General features: G+C 39.6%; 1 protein-coding gene across 9 annotated transcripts in view; it reads left to right on the top strand.

Moving 5' to 3' along the window:
* Window positions 1-20,814, top strand: part of NR3C1 (nuclear receptor subfamily 3 group C member 1) — a 118,472-nt gene extending 97,658 nt beyond the window's left edge. For all 9 annotated transcript variants that reach the window (XM_049649409.1, XM_049649407.1, XM_049649408.1 and 6 more), the window contains 5 exons: window positions 1,694-1,972; window positions 2,954-3,098; window positions 7,001-7,131; window positions 15,916-16,073; window positions 16,629-20,814. In XM_049649409.1, coding sequence (XP_049505366.1) covers window positions 1,694-1,972; window positions 2,954-3,098; window positions 7,001-7,131; window positions 15,916-16,073; window positions 16,629-16,781 — 866 coding nt within the window. In that variant the 3' untranslated portion in view covers window positions 16,782-20,814. The remainder of the gene's footprint in view (window positions 1-1,693; window positions 1,973-2,953; window positions 3,099-7,000; window positions 7,132-15,915; window positions 16,074-16,628) is intronic.
* Window positions 20,815-21,117: the final 303 nt, after the last annotated feature.

Below are 21,117 nucleotides of genomic sequence, written 5' to 3'. Positions count from 1 at the left end.
TGAGATCCCAGCTACTGCATGGCAGAGCCAGGGTTTAAACTCAGCCATGATTGTTTCAGATTTATGCTGTTTACTACTACACCATAGTGTGTTTCAACAGAGCGTGGTAAAATGAGAATGGACCTGTCCCAATCCCTTCTCTGTTTTGAGATGTGACATAAAAATTTCTAATTTCTCACTAGCACATTCAACACCATGCACAATGAGACCATTCTATCATTTTAAGGGCAAAGAATCTACTAATTATTTCAAAAGGTGATTAGTATTTACTTTTCTCTGAGCAAAAATGTTTTGTATCCCTGATAAGTGAGGCAGGTACATTTCTTCTTTCATATGAATTATATTCATTGCCCTTCCTTGGATCTCTGAGACCTTCCTTTTGAACAATACTGCGTTCCCTTCAGCAGCAGGTGCACCAAAAAAGAAATTCTTATTTGTTACTAAAACACGTAATTTCATACAACATGTAAGTTTAAGAGTGTGTATATATTTACTAAATAATCTATGGAATCCATGTTGTAATTTGATTACACTATTCCAGACTAAGTCAAAGATGGAAAGATAGCTTTACTTTGTATATACTTTGTATATGATATGAAAGTAGATGCTTTAGGTTTATCAGGTCATCAATATAAATCTCCTACAAAAGGTAAATCCCCCCCGATAATGTATGTAAAGAAATATAAAGTTCTTGTCTTCATCTCCCAGATGTTTTTAGACCTAAGCAGTATCCATCATATAAATGTAAAAACTGGACTTTTCTGCTATTGAAATTAATAGTGCTTCTAGCATATGATCTGCAGTGTCATCTTAATACTATCTTGCGAAGAAGGGGAATTTATGCTGGGTTTTAGTATGCCTCGCTTCATTATATATGCCATCATGTAGATGAACCCTTAGCCACAGCTTCTAGTCTGCTGTTAGGAACTTAGGATCTTTCTTTCAACTGCTAGTAAAAGTATTGCCTTATTAAACTGATGAGAATTTCCACTTAGGAGTGAGAGTGAGAAATTAATTCATATAAGAATCTGTATAAGTGATTTGTTTAGATTGTTTTCACATAACATTGAAAGACACTTAATTATGATGTTTATTTATTTTTGAGAGAGAGACAGAATGCGAGTGGGTTAGGTGCAGAGAGAGGGAGACACAGAATCCAAAGCAAGCTCCAGGCTCTGAGCTGTCAGCACAGAGCCCGGTGCAGGGCTCGAACTCACAAGCTGGGAGATCATGATCTGAACCAAAGTCGGACACTCAACCAACTGAACCACCCACGCGCCCCAATTTTTAATTTTTTTAATGTTTATTTTTGAGAGAGAGGGGGAGACACAGAGTGTGAGTGGGTGAGGGGCAGAGAGAGAGGGAGGCACAGAATCCGTTTCAGGCTCCGAGCTGTCAGCACAGAGCCAGACGTGGGGCTCAAACTCACAAACTGCGAGATCATGACCTGAGCTGAAGTCAGATGCTCAACCGACTGAGCCACCCAGGCACCCCAAAAGACACTTAATTTTGTATCCGGTATGATGTGGCTTCATATACAAATGGATTCCTCTTGACTCTGCTTTTTCCTCTTCTATTTCACTTTATAATTGCTGAATAGTTTCAGAAATTAAAATACTTCTTGAATAAACTCTGTCACCCAGACCTTCCCAGTAAAACTCACTCTGTGTATATATTTTTTAAACACCCACAGCTCGAAAAACAAAGAAAAAGATAAAAGGAATTCAGCAGGCCACCCCAGGAGTGTCCCAAGAAACTTCTGAAAACCCTGCTAACAAAACGGTAGTTCCTGCAACATTACCACAGCTCACCCCTACCCTGGTGTCCCTGCTGGAGGTCATCGAACCCGAGGTGTTATACGCAGGGTATGATAGCTCAATGCCAGATTCGACTTGGCGGATCATGACCACACTCAACATGTTAGGCGGGAGGCAAGTGATTGCAGCAGTGAAATGGGCCAAGGCGATACCAGGTAAGATGCAGGGGAGGACACAGCTAAGGTATAAAGCTTTGCATCGTCTTAAACAGACGCAGCGCTCTGGCTGTTTGTCAGCCAGCTCCCACTGTGCGTCCTGCTTTCTCTTCCTCAGTTCTGGGGCCTAACAAGGGGAGAGGCTGGAAAAGCTGGGAGTGGAGAGTTTATAATAAAACCTGTATGCTCCTCCCAGCTTCTTCACACTGTTGCTCAGAGCATTTTCAAGCAGGATGGTGTAATATCAGAACTAGGGGCACAGGATTTACTCAGAAATTCCTTTTACACCCAAGTCTAGTGGGGGGGAAAATGCGTACTTGTAAGAACTCAGTTGGTTTTCCTTCAGTGTGTCACTTTAAAAAATCAGGTTATTTGTAAAATCTGTAAAAACACGGTGTCGTGACCCTTTCTCAAGGTAAAGTAGAATGATTTTTAACTCTTAACTATGTAACATGATATATGTTGAATGTAAATCTTCATTAGTCTCATTTTTAGGATCATATGAGATAAAAGTCCCCCTATGGGAACTTGATGTAGATGGGACATAAGAGGTCAACATTAGTGTCAGCCCAGACTTTACAGCTAAAGGAGAATCAATAAGCTTATGTTCACGCAGAAAAGAGGACAAGAATGAAGTCACCTGACCTCTGTCATCTCTACTCTGTCAAGAGGGAAAGAGGTGTTACTGTCAGGGGGAATTTTTAAAATTAAATTCATTGACTGTGTAATGTACCAAGTCAGGACTCTGGGTTTTACTATTTAGTTCATATTGTTTAAATAGGGAAAAAGTGACAGTAAGTTACATTGTACCGGATGCTGTTAAAAAGCACCAAAGGCTTTGGGGATGACAAAGGAGAACTGTGCCCCCTTGGTGTTACTTCATTTCCTCTGTCTCTTAGGGGTTCTGGTCTGTGGCAGTTCCCAAAGAGATGATCTTCAGCACCGAGTGTTTCCTCATAACCTTTACTTCTCTTAATTCAGGATTCAGGAACTTACACCTGGATGACCAAATGACCCTACTGCAATATTCATGGATGTTCCTCATGGCATTTGCCCTGGGGTGGAGATCATATAGACAATCAAGTGCGAACATGCTGTGTTTTGCTCCTGATCTGGTTATTAATGAGTAAGTTATTTGGGAGTCTGTTTTTTGTTTTTTGTTTTTTGTTTTATCCCGCTGATGTTTTCCTGATGGATTGACATCGTGATCATTGAGAACTGAATCCATTCTACCAGGTTTCTTAGAACAGGGCAAACTTGAAAGAGAGTGGTTTATCAGTACATTTTGGCAGACCAGATGTACATGGGGCAGGACACATGTAAGGGTACTTTTTAATACAGTGAGCATCTCTGGGGTCAGTTGATCTCACATTCAATAGGGACGACTATAGATGAGGACATCTTGGCCAAGGAGGTGGGAGGTACAGACCCTTCCCAGGGCAAGGCCTACTCCATGTTTATGACTTGTAGGATTTGATAAATCAGCCACCTATGCTTTTCTAGGCCTGTGCTTCTATCGGTGAAATATTTCGGGTGTCTGTTCTGTGGACCTCATTGCAGTTTTTCCTGACTAGTTTTCTGCCTCTGATGTGCCCTCCATCATGTTCTGACTTTTTTCTTCCTACAGTACAGTTTGATCACATCACATACTTCCGCAACACCCAGATGTCCTCCCTGCCCACGCCATGCATGTTCAGCATGGTTACTGGCTTTCCAGAACCTGGCTTCTTTTCTCTCACTGTTCTCTTTCATAGACATGGCATCCCCACTCAGATGACCTATTCCTCAAGCATACCCTTAACTCATGATGTTCTTAGCACCTTATATAAGACCTCTGTGCTGTATATCCCTAGCTCTTATCACTGTCCACCTTGTAGTATAATTTTTTGCCTACAGCTTCTCTCTTTTATGAGAATGAAAACAGGGAGTTCTCCCACACATACCTATGGTCAGAGCAGAGTAAGAAATGAAGATTTCTTTAATTGTGAGCTCTGGGTGCTTTTGACCAGGGGTCAGACGAATCAATGTAAACCTTAAACCCTGTTATTAGAATAATCCCATTGCACCCTCTATGAGTCAACCCATCGTGAGCAGTTTGTGTTAAGAACTGGATGCCATATTAAAATTAGGAGTGACAACTTTAAATATGTCCAGGAGGGCAAGGAGAATGGAAATTGACATTGGTCAGTGAACAGGGAGGGTATGGAGGAGGGCAGCCTACAGACATACTGTTTTGCCTTATGGGTGTGCCAGGCACAGAAATAATGGGTAGGAGCTCAAGAAAAACATCTATTTGAGCAGTACTCAGTGGGAGAGCCTGCCTTACAATGTGGTAAGCTCACATTATTTTAAGTGTTTTAGAGGAGACAGGATGACACTAGCTCCAGGTAGTTTTGAAGATATTCTTGGGCGTTGTGACAGAAATCTCTAAAGCAGAGATTTCACGTTTCTGCCGTCAGGCTAGCTAGGTGCATAGAAAACCAGTCTAGAAATCCTGGCTGAAATGAATCCTGAGTTAAAGTTGGTGTTCTTTCTCTATTAGTGATACTTATTTTCCAGCACAGTATTCTCTCAGTGATAGGAGTCCTTACCAAGTGCCAGACTCTCTTTTAGGAGCTTGAGCTGTAATAGAGAGTACAATAGATGTGGCACCTGCTAACATTCCAATGGGGAAAATGAAATAGATAACCAAAATTACTTTAGAGAACCATGGTATAAAAGTGTGCCTGGGCAAAGAGAGCAGTGACAGGCACCTGCTACTTTAGATTTAGGGACCATAGAACACCGGTCCAGGGAGTGGGCATGACACAGTACAGAAGCACAAGCTGTGTGAAAGGTGGGGGGGCCCTGCAGACAGAAGAAGTGAGGGCAAAGGCTGGAAATACCATGAGTCTAGAACAGAGGCTTGTAGGCCATGAAACAGAGTTTAGATGTTATTCTAGGAGAAGCCGCGGCCAGTGGAGGCTTTCAAACAGGATAACATGGTGGAGGATGGATGAGAGGGAACACCACTGACTCCTCATTCCTAATAAGCCTGGGACAGAGTAGCTGAGAACAAGCCAGACAAGCTTTCCCGACCTGTATTGCTTATATCCTCCATACAGGTAACTACCAAATAAAATAATTTCAGATTGGGATAGTTTATACTGGAGGGGTCTATTTCAGATAAAGTGACTAATGGCTTCTGGGAGGAAGTGTAATTAGAGGTGAGTTAAACCTAAAGGGGAAGGACAAGGCTTCACACTGAGAAGCAACAGGACAGGAGGTATGGGGAATGTACATGCAGTGACCCGCCTCTTTGTATTCCCAGAAGGGGCCAGATGTCCCCTCCCCTGGCTCTATCAGACCTGGACAGACCCACACTCCTAGGAATCTGTGTCAGAGAAGGACGTCACCTTCAATTACCAGCAAGAGGGCTGTTCAAACTCCTATATCCCAGTTGAACAGGGTTTTGGTTGTTTGATCAGAAATTTAATTAGCAAATGAATACATGAAATCGTGTGAGTTAACTCAGACACCAAAACTCCCTGAGTACTGGTTGCACATTTCGGAATCCAACCACAGTTATTTAAAAACATCATGTTGGCAACATTTGCTATTTACCGTCCCTTCCCAAAAAAAGTAATTTGAACTCATAGTATTGGGCTTAAAACTGTGAACTGAGACTTATATGAAACACCAACTTATCCTTCTATTTTAGGAAATTAATTCAGGGTTTTTATTTGGGGGGCACTCAAAGTTAGAGGTAAGCAGTCAGCATAACCTGAGAGTGCTGCACGCATTTGTTACACGAGGTGGGAATTGCAGACTTTTTCTCAGGGTTCCGCCATGCTGGAGGACAGACAGCAGACGGGAAGAGTGGTTTTGTAGAGGGCGTTCTTATTATTCCCCATTCTGGGGTCTGTGCTGCTCTGTTCCCTCTGCCCACTGGTTTCCATCCTGGTGCATCGTCTGACAGGCACAATTTGAAGGTACACTGTCACCCCAAATCTGCCTGTGTAGCTATCAGGTAGTCTCACTGTTGTTTTTAGGTCTTACAGTTGTAAAAAATAGTTTTTAACAGCCTACCGGAAGGATTTTATGCTTAATTCCTGTTGGGAGATTGGGAAGGTACCTCTTTGGGAAGAGAAGATTTTAAATTTGAAGAGTCCTGTGAGCTCCTGTGTCATCACTGTCACAGCATACCGTTCCTGTCAGAGTTATTTTATCCTATAAAGAAACAAACTGTATCTTCAGTAGAAAAAAATAGTGACCTTTTTTTAATCTAAATCCAAGATCACTCTCTGTCAGAGACAAACAAAAATCTTGAGGTATTGTAAAAACCATGAACCAAGCACAGTTTCAGGCTCTTAGTGTCATTAAAGTAGTTAAGAAACTTCAGGGACGCCTGGGTGGCTCAGTCAGTCAGGTGTCTGACTCTTGATTTCGGCTCAGGTCATGATCTCAGGGTTGTGGGTTGGAGCTATACTGCAGAGCCTGCTTGAGATTGTCTCTCTCAAAATAAATAAGTTTTTAAAAAAAAACAAAAAAATTTAAGAAACTTCAAAAATCCCAGAGTTGAGTTCTAGTGTACTTCTGATCCTCTGCAAAACTATAAACAGAATCACACATAACTGTGTTCAGGATGTGATGCTGTGAAAAAAAATACTTTTTGATTTTGAATGGGTAAGACCTAAAACTGTCTTGTGTAACTGGCCTGAATGCAAATGCTGCCATAAAACTTTGGATTAAAAGAAACATTGAATTAAAGGAGCAACTGGTAAAGTTCTGCATGAATCAATTCTAAACACTTAGTAAGTGGCATGCACAACAGAAGAATAATTTGTCCAGTGTAAACATATATTGTTCCACGGTCTCTTTAGGTGCTGTTGTGGTTCTTAACTCTAGGGAATTAGCATTAATAGCAACAGTTAGCTTTTCCTTTTTAAGTTCATAGTTTTACAAAATAAAACAAAGAAGTCTACCTTTGGGCAGGGGAACAAGCACTATTTCTTTCCTAACTCAAACACTGATATTTGTCTTTCACAGGCATAGAATGACTCTACCCTGCATGTATGAACAATGTAAACATATGCTGTTTGTTTCCTCTGAGTTACACAGGCTTCAGGTATCTTATGAAGAGTATCTCTGTATGAAAACCTTACTGCTTCTCTCTTCAGGTTGGTAGAACACGTATTTGTGTCTAAAATTCACTTCTAAGTATGTCAAAAATAGGAAATATGGAAACAAAGGTTTGTTTGTGGACATAGCACCAAGTCCACGGTTATTTCCTGCTGGTCAAATAGTTGAGCCTGTTCATAAATGTAAAATTTTATAAAGGCCCAGCCAGTGATGCTAAGATTAGGAAGACAGCTGAGTACCATTGGGAAACAGAGAAGTACATGAGCTATGCAGGAGCCTCTGTGGGTCTGGAATGTGTACACGCCTCCTTCCCCGGGGGAAACATGGAGAAACAAAGCCAGCTAGAGTGATTTTAGTTTCTGTGCTCTATTGTAACCTGGTCAACTTAGTTACCCAAGGAATGCTACTGTGTCTAAGAAATTGAGACAAAAGTACATTGCACTTACCGTTAGAAGATCCCATGATGCAGCACGGTTGTCAGACTGTTGGACAGAGGTGTTCTATCTGGATAACAGCAGCAAGAGTTTATGAAACCATCTTCAAAGTTTAGATGAATTACTGGTATGTCAACTTGAGTGAGACTACTTTTGACTGGCAAAGGCACTACTTGGTAAACCTAGAAAGCTTGTGAAAAATACAGCGTATCTGATTCGTAAAATGGTGGAATTTTCAACAACCAGTAGAAGGTGTGTGAATAGTTGGAATAGGCTAAAATTGTATAATACCAATAAAAATCCCATATGAAGGTAGTGTTTATAAAATACTAAGTTGATGACTGAACCCTTCTTTCATATAAAGTTGCAGGGTTTCAAAAAGTCTTTCCGTAATACTGGTTTCAAAGCTGCCAAGTAACTCGAAGTGATGGATGTTGCATGTGACTGTATCTGTTTCAGCTTTTCCAAGACACCTCTGTCATTAATGCTTTCATACTACCTTGTTCTACAGAAAGTTCTTTTATATTATTAATATTTAAATCCATTAACATTTTAGTCAAGACAGGAATTTTCCACAACTCATTTGCTAGAGACTTTTTGACGTTACCTAATGCAGCACATGTGTTAAAGAAATGAGCTTGACGTTATTTCAATAAACTGTTGAAGTTCTGATCATAATTCCAAGTACAGATCAGCACCAAACACTAAGAAATCCTATTTGTCAACACTGGTGATTTAAGTTTTATACATACCAGATTCTTCATTGCAGAGGATACAAAAAAGTAAACTGAACTAGTACATATCACTGGTCCTTTTTTTTCTTTTAATTTTTAAAAAATGTTTATTTTGACAGAGTGTGCAAACTGAGGAGGGAACAGAGGGAAGGAATCCAAAGCACGTTCCACGCTGTCAGTCCAGAGCCTGACACAGGGCTTGATCCCATGAACCTTGAGATAATGACACTAAACCGACTGAACCACCCAGGCGCCTTACACTGGTTCTTTTTTAAAAAAGGAATAGAATTACAAGGAATAAAATAGATACCATAAGATACAGTCAGACTTCTAGCCTATCAGAATACCAGAAGAGGTACCCTAACCTCCCACTGAAAACGCTAGACTAAAAGCAGGAAAAACTAAGTGCAGGCAGGAACCCAAAGAAGTCAGCTGTACTAAGAGGGCATATTTAATAAGTTTAAAGACAGGAGTTGGAAACCTAAGTGAAATTTTTTAAATAAGGGATGCCTCTAAAAGGAGATCAGACCCATTTGGAGAGAGAAGAAATTAGCCAGAATACAAGTTTTTAAATGCATAGATATGTATATGTGTGTATCACGTACATAAATAAGTAACAAGAGGCATGACTGAGGGAGGAGGGCTGAAAGAGTGCTTTAATGAAAAAAAAAAAACCCTCAAAGGAGAAGCAACTTAATAACCATGTAGCAGGAGTGAAGAGAATGGACAGATTTTTTTCATAATGCTAAGGAAAAAATATTGAAAAACGAAGGTGGACTTCCATTCATCTCTGACAAGTAAACAGCTTGGACACTGCCATTCCCTTCGTCAACAGTAAGAAGCTGAACTAAAAATCAGTTAACTTTTCTTGGAGCCATCAATGAATTGAGGTCACAAGGCAAATGACCATGTCAAAATCTGTAGAGACAGACAGATACAGAGAAGCACAGCCATGATCAGCTTACTGGGAAAAGAAACTTCTAGAGCCAGTACCTGGTTAGGAATACTTGTAATTTTGATGAATTGCTGGAGACCTAGGAAGAGCTTGCGCATTAAAAACTAAGAGGGTTGCCTCCCCACACTTTTGGGGGGTTTACCTGCATAAGCCGCACCAGGTTTTCACAGTGAAGATCAGAGAAAAGATGCTCTCTGTTTGTTGCCCTCTGAGGAAAGCCTCTGTAAAAGAACTTTACCTGACCTGAGGGAAAGGGCAAATAGGTCAGGGCAGCCCCCTTTCCCTTCCTGTATCTCTGGCAAGGGAAACAGGAGTATAAGGTGGAGGTTGTGGTTCGGAACCACTTCTAAAGGTCAGGACAAAACAGATTTAATCAAAAAGGATCAGACACCCCACATCACCAATACCTTACCACCATATCAGTAGGGCTCCACTGGATTAGAACTGCAGAACACAGCCATCTGAGAAGGAGTTCTTAGGGAAACCCAAAGACAAGAGGGGAAAAGCAAGGGAACAGGTTTAGTTTCCATTAAACACCTATGGCTAGCATGAAACACAGCCCAGCTCCTAGCCAGAGGAACATCAAACCTCATGCTAAAAGCATAATTACCTCAGTTCTGACAACAGCAAAAAAAAAAAAAAAAATGCAAGCTAAAAGGCAAGAAAAAATAGTCTGAAGAGTCAAGCTTTGGATCCAGCTCAGCCATGACACAGATGTTGTCATTATCAGAGAATTTAAGGTAACCATGATTAATATATGGTAAGGGCTCTAATGGAAAAAGTTAGCAACATGTGAGAACACCTGGGTATTGTAAGCAGAGAAGTGGAAACTCTAGGAAAGAAACAAAAGTATTATATTATGGAGATATTATAAAGATTAGAATTACTGTAATGGAAATGGAATATTTAGCTCATCAGTAAACCGGAAGTGGCAAACCCCCAAACTCAAATGCAAAGAGAAGAGTGAAAAAAAACATGCAACAGAGTATTCAAGAACTGTGGGGGACCATAACAACATGTGTAACATACAAGTAATGGGGGATATCCAAAGTAAAAGAAAGGAATTGAAGAAATATATGAAGTGATAACGACTGAGAAATTTCCAAAATTAATGACAAACACCAAAACATGGACCCAGGAAACTCCAAAACTCCAAGAAAGATAAATACCACAACATCTACATCTAGGCATGTTTTACTCAAAATGCGGAAAACCAAATCAAGAAGAAATCCTGAAAGAAGCCCGAGGAGGAAAAAAAGCAGCTTACCCACGGAGGAGCCATGCAAGCAGGGAGTCGAGTGAAATATTTAGTGCTTAAAAAAATAAAAATCTAGAATTATGTATCCAGTGAAATTATCCTTCCAAATTGAGAGTGAAAGAGCGAGTCTCAAACGAAAACCAACAATGAGTCACTAGAACACCTGCCTTGCATAAAACATTTAAGGCAGTTCTTCAGAGGAATTGAAAATGACACAGTCCAGAAACATGGATCTCCATAAAGGAAAGAAGAGTATCAGAGAAGGAAGCAACGAAGATAAGATTTCATTTTTCTTCTTTGCCGATGTAACTTAACACAACTGTGGAGTCATTACAGCAGCCGTGCAGGGGATGGGTGTAAGGTGTACTGGTGAAATGAATGGCAGCAGGGTTCAAACCAGTGGGAGGGAGGGGCTAGGAATACTGCTGGCAGGTACCTACCCTCCCTATCGAGTACAATAGTGTGATGTAAAGGAGATGTAGATTGGTCGTCTATGTATAGGGGGAAGGGTAGGGCAACCACTGAAAAGAAGTTTTTTGGTTGTTTTTTTTTTTTTTTAATTATTTTCAGACAGCACGAGTGAGGGAAAGGCAGAGAGAGAAGGAGAGAAAGAATCCCAAGCAGGCTCTGTGCTGTCAGCGCAGAGCCTGGCACGGGGCTCAAACTTAGGAACCATGACCTGAGCCGAAATCCAGAGTCAGAGGCTTCACCGACTGAGCCACCCAGGTGCCCCTGAAAACAGCTTTTAAAAATGAGTATTAATTGATAAGAAAGAATATAGAATCATATGAAATACTCAGTGAAAACCGGAGAAAGTAGAAAAAAAAGGGAAGATTACGAAAGAAAAAAAGAACAAGTGCACTGAGTAGAAAACAGTTACAAACAGGGTAGCTATTAATCCAAACATCACCTTACATTTCAATAGTCTAATAGTCTAAATATACCAATAATCTATTTTTTAAAGGAAAGTTTGCCATCATAGATCCTGAATGAAGTAATTAAAGGATATACTTAGGATAAGTAAAAGTAATCCCATCTCTAAGAAGGAAAAAAGAACAAAGAAAGTGGAAAACATGTAGATACATTTAAGCTAACATTTACTGTATAAAATAACAGCAATTTGGAGGGTTTAAAAAACAGAACCAAAGGACACAATAATTACATATCAACAAGAAGGGGAGTTTGATAAGAATGAGTGTTTACATTTCAGTAATGATGGCTAAGGACGGAAAAACTACACAAAGGACCAAAGCCCTAAGTCGCAGGGTGGTAGCAGCTGAGGAAAACATGGGAAGGAAAAGCAATACAAAAAAATGGAATGAGAAGGGGGGGGGGGGAGCATAAACTAAAGCATGGTAAGGGAAAGTAACAAATCGTACAAATAAATGTATTAGCAATTTCGTTACATCAAGAGGGGATAAAAGCTACAAAGCTCCAAGGTGAAAAGACACACACAAAAATGCAAGGCTGGATTAAAAAAAAAAAAATCCAATGTTATGCTGTTTACATGAGAGTATCTGAATAAAGATACTGAGTGGCTAAAATATAAGGCCATCTAGCCTATGCATAGAGTAACCCGGTGATGGCAAAGTTGTGCAGGACAGGGTCAGATGGTAAATGTTTTCAGCTTTGCCTACACTCCCTGTCATAGCTAATCAGCCCTGCTCCCTGCAGCATGAACAGGGTCATCAGCAATGTAAGGAGAGAAGGCAGGGCTGTGTGCCAATAAAACTTTATTTACAAACACAGGCTGCTGGTCATGGTTTGCTGACCACTGCTTAAACTAAAAGGAATTGGTAGCAGCTACATTGCTGTCAGCACAGACTTTAAAGCAGAAAGAAAAACAGTTCTTTATGTAAAGATACTCTTTATCAGGAAAGTAATTCTAAATATATGGCCCAACCACATAAAGCAAAAAGATGGAGCTACAGAGACAATTAGGGGTAATTTGAGATGGATGAGATGCTTTTAAACATAAGCAGTGAATAGGGCTCCACCCACAATTACTTTTAGAATTTGGGTAACATGCAGGAAAAAGTTAAAGATAAGCAATCAATGAAAATATTAAATTTTAATATTTAAAAAATTAGCAATAACTAGGTTATGTGTACTATATTGACGTAGGCCCATTTTTAACATGGTAGGCTCTTACCACTCCTGTTTAAGTAGTCTTTGTTTTCACAGTAATACTGACATCTTAGAAGTACCAAGTAGTGCTTTATAGAATCAGAACATTTTCGCATGTGTTCTTTGGCCTAACCCTAATCAAAATCCAGGGAGAGTGATATAGCACATTAACAAAAGAAAGGTAAAAAAATCATATAATAATCTCAACAGATGCAGAAAAAGCACTGACAAAATTCAATGTCTATTTGTGAAAAAAAACTTTTAAACAAAATTACGACAGAGGGAATATGTCTCAAAATAAAGGCTATATATGACACATCCACAGCTAAGGTCAAAGTCAGTAGTGAAAAAGCTACAAACTTGTCCTTCATGATCAGGAGTAACACAAGGATATCCACTACCATCACTTTTATTCAACACACTATTGAGGTTCTAGCCAGAGCAATTAGACAAGAAATAAAAGGCTTCCAAATCTAAAAGGACTAAATAAAACACTCACTGCAGATGACATGATTTTATATATAGAAAATCTTAAAGATTCCACAAAAGGACTGTTAGAATTAATAAACAAATTTAGTAAAGTTGCAGGATACAAAATCACTATTTGAAATCTGTTGCAGTTCTAGATACCAGTAACGAGCTAACAGAAAAATTAATAAATGTATCCAAGGAGGCAAAAGACCTGTACATTGAAAACTGTGAGACACTGGCGAAAGAAATTAAAGAAGACATAAATAAAAGATACTCCATACTCATGGATTGGAAGAATATTGTTAGAATTTCCATATCACCAAAAGCAATCTACAGATTCACTGTAATCCCTGTTAAAATTTCAATGGCATTTTTCACAGAATAATCCTAAATTCTGTACGGAACTATAAAAGACCCAGAATAACCAAAGAAATCTAGAGAATGGTGAACAAACCTGGAGGCATCAAACTCCCTGGGTTAAAACTCTATTACAAAGCTGTAGTCCTGTAAACAACATGGAATGGGCAAGAAAAGAGACACATAGATGAATGAGAGATAGGAGAGCATTAATTTATGACGGAGCCAAAAAACATATAATGGAGAAAGAACAGTCTCTTCAGTAAACAACCCTGAGAAAAATGGACAGACATATGCAAAAAACTGGACCATTATCTTACACCATACAAAGGAATTAACCCCAAAATGAATCAAAGACTTGAATGTAAGACCTGAAACCATAGAAATCCTAGAAGAAAACATAAGCAGTTAGCAGCCTGACATCAGTCTTGGCGGGGATTTTCTTAATCTGGCACAAAAAGCAAAAGCAAGAAAAGTAAAAAAAAATGGCAGCATGTCTAACTATAAAACTATGCACAGAAGGAAACGATCAAATTAAAAAGCAACCTACAGAATGACAGAAAATACTTGCAAATTGTCTGGCCAACAGGCACATCAAAAGGTGCTTGTCATCACGAATCAATAGGGAAATGCACATCAAAACCACATGAGAGATCACCTCATCTTTGTTAGAATGTCTGTTGTCAAAAAGACAGGAAATAAAGGGCGCCTGGTTGGCTCAGGTGGTAAAGCGTCTAACTTCAGCTCCCGTCATGATCTCACAGTTCGTGGGTTCGAGTCCCACGTCCAGCTCTGTGCTGACAGCTCAGAGACTGGAACCTGCTTCGGATTCTGTGGTTCCCTCTCTCTGCCCCTCCCTTGCTCATGCTTTCTCTTTCTCTCTCTCTCTCAAAAATAAACAAACATTAAAAAACATGTAATAAAAAAAAGACAAGTGTTGACAAGGATGTGCAAAAGAGGCAACCCTGTGCACGGCTGGTAGGAGTGCAAACTGGTGCAGCCAATGTGGAAAAAAGCATGGAGATTCCTCAGAAAATTAAAAATAGAACTAGTACGTTACCCTGCAATTCCACTTCTGGGTTTTTGTCCACAGAAAATGAAAACACGACATAAAAAAATATATGTAGCCCCATAGTCATTGCATAATTATTTACAATAGCCAAGATGTGGAAGCAACCTAAGTGTCCATTTATGGATGGATGAATAAAGAAGTCGTGGTGTGTACATATTCAATGGGATATTATTCCACCATTAAAGATAGTGAAATCTTGCCACTTGCAACAACATGGATCAACCTAGAGGGCATTAGTCAGACCGAGAAAGACAAGTACAAATAAATGTGTAATCTCACTTCTCTGTGGAATGTGGAAACCCAACAAAGACAAGCTCACGTACACAGAGAACAGACTAGTGGTCTCCAGAGGTGGGAGGATGGGAGGGTGGGGAGTGGGAGAAATGGGTAAAGGAGGTTAAAAAGTACAAACTGCCAAGTATAAAATGAGTAAGTCATGTGGATCTCATGTACAGCATGGTGGTTATAGTTATTCATACTATATTATGTACCTGAAAGTTGCAGAGAGTAAATTTTAAAAGTTTTCATCACAAGCCAAAACAATGGTAACATATGGTGATGGATGTTAACTATAGATTTATTGTGATCATTTTGCAATATAAACAAATATTTCATCATTATGTTGTACTACCTGAAACTAATATGTCAATTATATCTAAATTTGTAAACCAATTTTAAACAGTTCAGTGAGAACGAGTAGGAAACACAGCTCAGGCAGGTTATACTCAAATCCACAGGGCAAGTAAAAATTAAAACTTCTTGCTCCTAAAGCCACTGCTCTTCCTGAATTCCAGCATTTTCTAAGATACCGGCAACAATGAAGTTAAGTTTGGGAAACACCACACCCCCCCCTCCCTAGAAAGTGCTTAATTTTGGCTCTGAAACATCCTGAAATCCAGAAATCTCCCTAACTTTGTATTAACCTTTAGGTTTGCTTCAATGTTGACCAAATCCTTTTTTCCCTAACCATTCACGCAGAACCAGAGTTCCTAGCTGCACACTTTGAGAAATTGAGCAGTGTACAAAAGTCTGTCTCTACAAGATTAATGGAAAGCATGATTAACCTTCTGTTCACAGTCCTTCCTACTAGTAATATTTTGAAGAGTAATATAAAACTGATTTTATAGCATCCGTGACATATTTTCTAAGTGCATAAGGGAAGGCAGATACCTGCTCCCCAGTAAGGCTTATAACTCCAGGTTAAATCCTCCAATTTTCTATTATCCCCTAACCTCTCTTGGCCGCACTCTCATGATCCTGTGAAATGCTTGTAATTACATGGAATACATTCAGAGTGTATATACAATGTATGTCAGGTCAAGAAGCGTGCTATTAATCATAAAAGGCCCTGCTGGCACCTATGGCAGAGTTAACATAAGAAAATTCTTTATGTGACAACATCTTTACCTTTTAGTTCCTAAGGAAGGTTTGAAGAGCCAAGAGCTATTTGATGAAATTAGAATGACCTACATCAAAGAGCTAGGAAAAGCCATTGTCAAGAGGGAAGGAAACTCCAGTCAGAACTGGCAGCGGTTTTATCAACTGACAAAACTCTTGGACTCCATGCATGATGTAAGTGTCAAACTGAAATCCAGATATCCGAAACATTTTCTGGGACATCTGATTAGTGTATGTAATTATACGCCAGTTGTTTGTTTTTGTTTTTGTTCTTTCTGTTGGTGGATTTGGGTGATGGTTTGAGTTCACGTTGTGACAGCTTCACTTTGGCACACATCTCTGCTCATGCCAGTTATGAAATATTTCATCTAGTCATGTGCATAGAACAGCATGATGCCAGTACAGAATGGCACTATTCTTTTAAGTCAAATTCTCTTTTATATGACTAACCACTTAAACCAGCATGTGTCCTTCACATGTCACGGTGCTGTGTGGGTCACGGTGATGCGCTAAAGGCCGTATGATTCTAGACACAGTTTTAAAGACCCCAAAATGTCTTTGGTAACCTGAAGGCTCACTTTATCCAGCTGAACTTCTTCTTTATCTGGTGGATTCCAGCAAAGACAGGTATACTCTAGGTCAGATATGTTTTTTAAAAGTAGAGGCCAACAAGCAGGAGATCTTGCTAGTAGTGTTGAAGAATAACCGTTAATCTATTTTCTCTTGCAGGTGGTTGAAAATCTCCTTAACTTTTGCTTCCAAACATTTTTGAATAAGACCATGAGTATTGAATTCCCAGAGATGTTAGCTGAAATCATCACCAATCAGATACCAAAATATTCAAGTGGAAATATCAAAAAACTTCTGTTTCATCAAAAGTGACTGCCTTAATAAGAAAGGTTGCCTTAAAGAAAGTTGAATTTATAGCTTTTGTTGTACAAACCATCAATTTGTCCTGTAGCAGTTTTGCTGTTTTATTTTTTCTCTTTTGTTTTCGTCTGGTCCTTGGTTTTGTTCTGTTTTGTTTTAAATACGCACTACATGTGGTTTATAGAGGGGCCAAGACTTGGCAACAGAGGCCCTTGGCCATCACTGTTCAGTGGTGGGCCAAGTAGAGAGTGATGGTTGGTGGGTCCCGGGAATCAGCAGCGGTCGCAGTGGGGGAGCCCCCACCTGCCAGAGAAGACGGCGCCTAAACCGCCAGTGCCCGAAGTCTGCGTGACAAACTTTCTGCTCATACTTTTCACAGTTGGCTGGACAAAATTTCCTAGACTTTTTGTTGGTGTATTTTCCCCTGTATAGTTAGGATAGCATTTTTTGATTTATGCATGGAAACCTGAAAAAAAGTTTACAAGTGTCTATCAGAAAAGGGAAGCTGTGCCTTTTATAGCTATTACTGTCTGGTTTTAACAATTTCCTTTCTATCCAGTGAACTACGCTTGCTCATTTTTTCTTACGTAATTTTTGTATTCAAGTTATTGTACAGCTGTTTAAGATGGGCAGCTAGTTCATAGCTTTCCAAAATAAACTCTAAACATTAATCATCTGTGTGAAAATGGGTTGGTGCTTCTAACCTGATGGCACTTAGCTATCAGAAGACCACAAAAATTGACTCCTATCTCCAGTATTCTCGTCAAAAAAAAGCTCATATTTTGTATATATCTGCTTCAGTGGAGAATTATATGTAGGTTGTGCAAATTAACCGTCCTAACTGGCGTAGAGCACCTAGTCCAGTGACCTGCTCCATAAACCGTGGATGATGGTTGCAAAAGACTAAAAACAAACACGAAAACTACCAAGAGGCCCTGTTTGTACTTAATGGCCTGTGTCTGCAATGGTTAGATGGCAAGAAAGTCGGTAAACTGTCTTTCAGGACCTTTCGTTGTGGTTTGTATACCTTCTTAAAAGTGATGATTCCAAATAACCAGCTGAGACACAACTGAGAGATTGGAATCAGACCAAGTATTTCCTGTCACTAAACTTCACCCCCAAAATAAATCTCCAACGTGGAAAAAGTAGCCAGACACCCATTTTCACATTCCCATCCGTCACCAATTGGTCTACCTTTCCTGGTGGTACAGGAAAGTTCAGCTAATGACTTTTGTGATTTAGAACTGTCAGACTTCCATGTTCTTGCAACTCCACATGCCTCACATCCCTCCGTGTGCCATAGAGTTTAACACAAGTCTTGTGAACTTCTCCTCCTCGCTGTTGAGAAAGATCATTTTAAACAAAGTAGGAGCTGTAGTAGCCCTTTCTGTGTGCACCTTACCAACTTTCTGTAAACTCAACTTCTATTTACTAAGCCACAAGAAAGCTGATTTCTATTCAAAGTGGCCAAATTATTTGTGTAATAGAAAACTGAAAATCTAATATTAAACATACGAAACTTCTAATATATTTTTATATTTAGTTATAGTTTCAGATATATATCATATTGGTATTCACTAATCTGGGAAGGGAAGGGCTACTGCAGCTTTACATGCAATTTATTAAAATGATTGTAAAATAGCTTGTATAGTGTAAAATAAGAACGATTTTTAGATGAGATTGTTTTATCACGACATGCTATATATTTTTTGTAGGGGTCAAAGAAATGTCGACGGATAACCTATATGATTTCTAGTGTGGGTGAGCATTCATACAGGCAGCAGTGGTCTCAGAAACCAAACGGGTTTGCTCTAGGGGAAGAGGGGGATGGAAACCGGCCCTGTGTGCGGGGGAGGCGGCTGAGGCTCCGTCCCATTCGGATCCTCTGCCTCCCGCAACCACTGCCCTTCTCATTCCAGCAGGGAGCCTGTCGGTCAGTGCCGGTTCGGTTTGCCGAGTCTCCCCTGGCCCCTGGCGGGCAGGCGTGCGAGCGAACGGGACAGAAAGGTGGTGCCCGCGCGAGTCCGAGCACCACGTGATCGCACGGTTCCTTTCCCAGACAGCCTCTCCAGCGGTGTCATCAACACAGAGGCCTCAGAAGTTTGGCAATAATATGCATAGAGGTACCAGCAATATGTAAATAGTGCAGAATCTCCTAGGTTGCCAAATAATACACTAATTCCTTTCTATCCTACAAGAGTTCATTTCCAAACAGAATGAGTACACGTCTGTGTTTTCTTTGAATGCTTTTTTTGAATGTTACTTGTTATTTTTCAGTATTTGGAGAAATTATTTAATAAACAAGTGTAATCATTTGCTTTTTGAATGCTCTCTAAAAGGGAATGTTCCTTTTGTAATGGTTTAAATTGAGCTCAGAGTATTTTAAGATGGTTTGTAACCCAGATGGATGTGAAATTTTTGGTGCCTAAGAAATACCGCTTGGATATTATTATCAATGACAGTGTTAAGTTTCAAAAAGAGCTTATGAAAGGTAAATTATTCATATAATATAGAATATTATATGGTTAAAACCAGAAAGCACATCACACATTAATCTTATTTCAGTCCCAATCTCGGTTCTCAAAAAATGGAACGCAGTGAAAAAAAAGTATGTACACTTTGTGAAAAGAAAATCAACTGACATTCGTGGAAGTAGGAGGCTGTACCTTAAATGGAAAAAGAAGTTGTGCCCTTTTAGAGTAAGTGGGAAAGAAGAAGGTTATCTTAACTACCTTTGAGTACAATTAACAATTTAAGGGAGAAAAGATATGGTGCTATTTGAAAGCAACTTCATTTTCTGTGTATGTGGTATCTTGCCATCCCAGACTAAGTTTGTACTAACTTCAGTGAGAACTGGCCACAGCAGATCCTGAAAACTATTTTTCATTAGCAGTAGAAAAATAGGACCTTCTCAGTGTTTTAAGGCCTTGCCGTGGGAGACCTTACAAGTAGCCTGTGGGGTACATATAGCCAACTGTCTAAAACTAGGAGAAGGGAACCTAAAAGATCATCTACCTTCTCCTGGAGAGAAAAAGAAATTGACACACCAGTGGGAAGACCGACATGACCAGGGTCTGTTGAAGAGCTTGATAATTAGCATCAGAGAGCTCGGGATGTGCATGCAAAAGAAAGCCAGCCTCATTTCAGAACTGGTGGGTGGGAGGGGAGGGGCAATTCCGATTTTACTTCTGTATAATTTTACTATTATTGATAAGCCTTATCTTCGTTTCGTGTCAAACACCCTAAAACCACATCACTGTGGAATGAACAAGATTACTATACTCTGATCTGTCGAAATTCAAGAACCATGGCAGCCCTCAGTGAGATTACAGTCTTGGCCCGTTGCCCTAAAGGCTGTAGCAGTAAATGAATGTGTTTTCATGTGCCTGGTTTGAGAGTTGGATGGGAGAATAGGAGTGTAAGCAGGATGCTTTAACCACTTTGAATGCAAGTTTCATCATTTTCCAGACTATGATCAGTCAGCCTGGTCCCCCAGGGATTAGTGACCAGGTTTTCAGGAAAGGATTAGCTTCTCTCTAGAAAATGCCTGAAAGAAGGATTCTATTTTCTGATGAAAGGCTGTATGAAAATACCCTCCTCCAATAACTTGCTTAACTACATATAGATTCAAGTGTGTCAATATTCTATTTTGTATATTAAACAAATGCTATATAATGGGGACAAATCTATATTATACTGTGTATGGCATTATTAAGAAGCTTTTTCATTATTTTTTATCACAGTAATTTTAAAAATGTGTAAAAATTAAAACCAGTGACTCCTGTTTAAAAATAAAAGTTGTAGTTTTTTATTCATGCTGAATAATCTGTAGTAAAAGAAAAAAAATGTCTTTTTACCTACACAGTGAAATGTCAGACTGTAAAATCTCGTGTGGAAATGTTTAACTTTTATTTTTCATTTAAATTTGCTGTTCTGGTATTACCAAACCACACATTTGTATGGAATTGGCAGTAAATGTTAGTTAGCCATTTACAGCAATGCCAAATATGGAGAAACATCATAATAAAAAAATCTGCTTTTTCATTATGTGACTCCAATATGCATTTGTAGAACTCATGCACTTCCAGTTTTCCTATTTTTTTTTTTTCTCCTTCCTCTACAGAAGGTAGAGTCATCACGTCAGGAAACCTAGGACGCTGAAGTGGGCATTTACAGGTCAGTGTGGCCATGTCTGCATGCAATCATGGCATAAATCCAAAGGGAGCTTAACCCTGGCGCCAGAGACCCAAAGACTATCCCACTCGTGCCTCAAATGGTCCTACGCCCATTATTGCAAAGGGTGCTAAGGCAAGGAAGAACCCACACCTGAGGTTTCGTGCACTAGAAC

This window comes from Panthera uncia (assembly GCF_023721935.1).
Source record: "Panthera uncia isolate 11264 chromosome A1 unlocalized genomic scaffold, Puncia_PCG_1.0 HiC_scaffold_17, whole genome shotgun sequence".
Lineage (NCBI taxonomy): Eukaryota > Metazoa > Chordata > Mammalia > Carnivora > Felidae > Panthera > Panthera uncia.
This window is presented reverse-complemented; position numbering and strand designations above follow the sequence as displayed.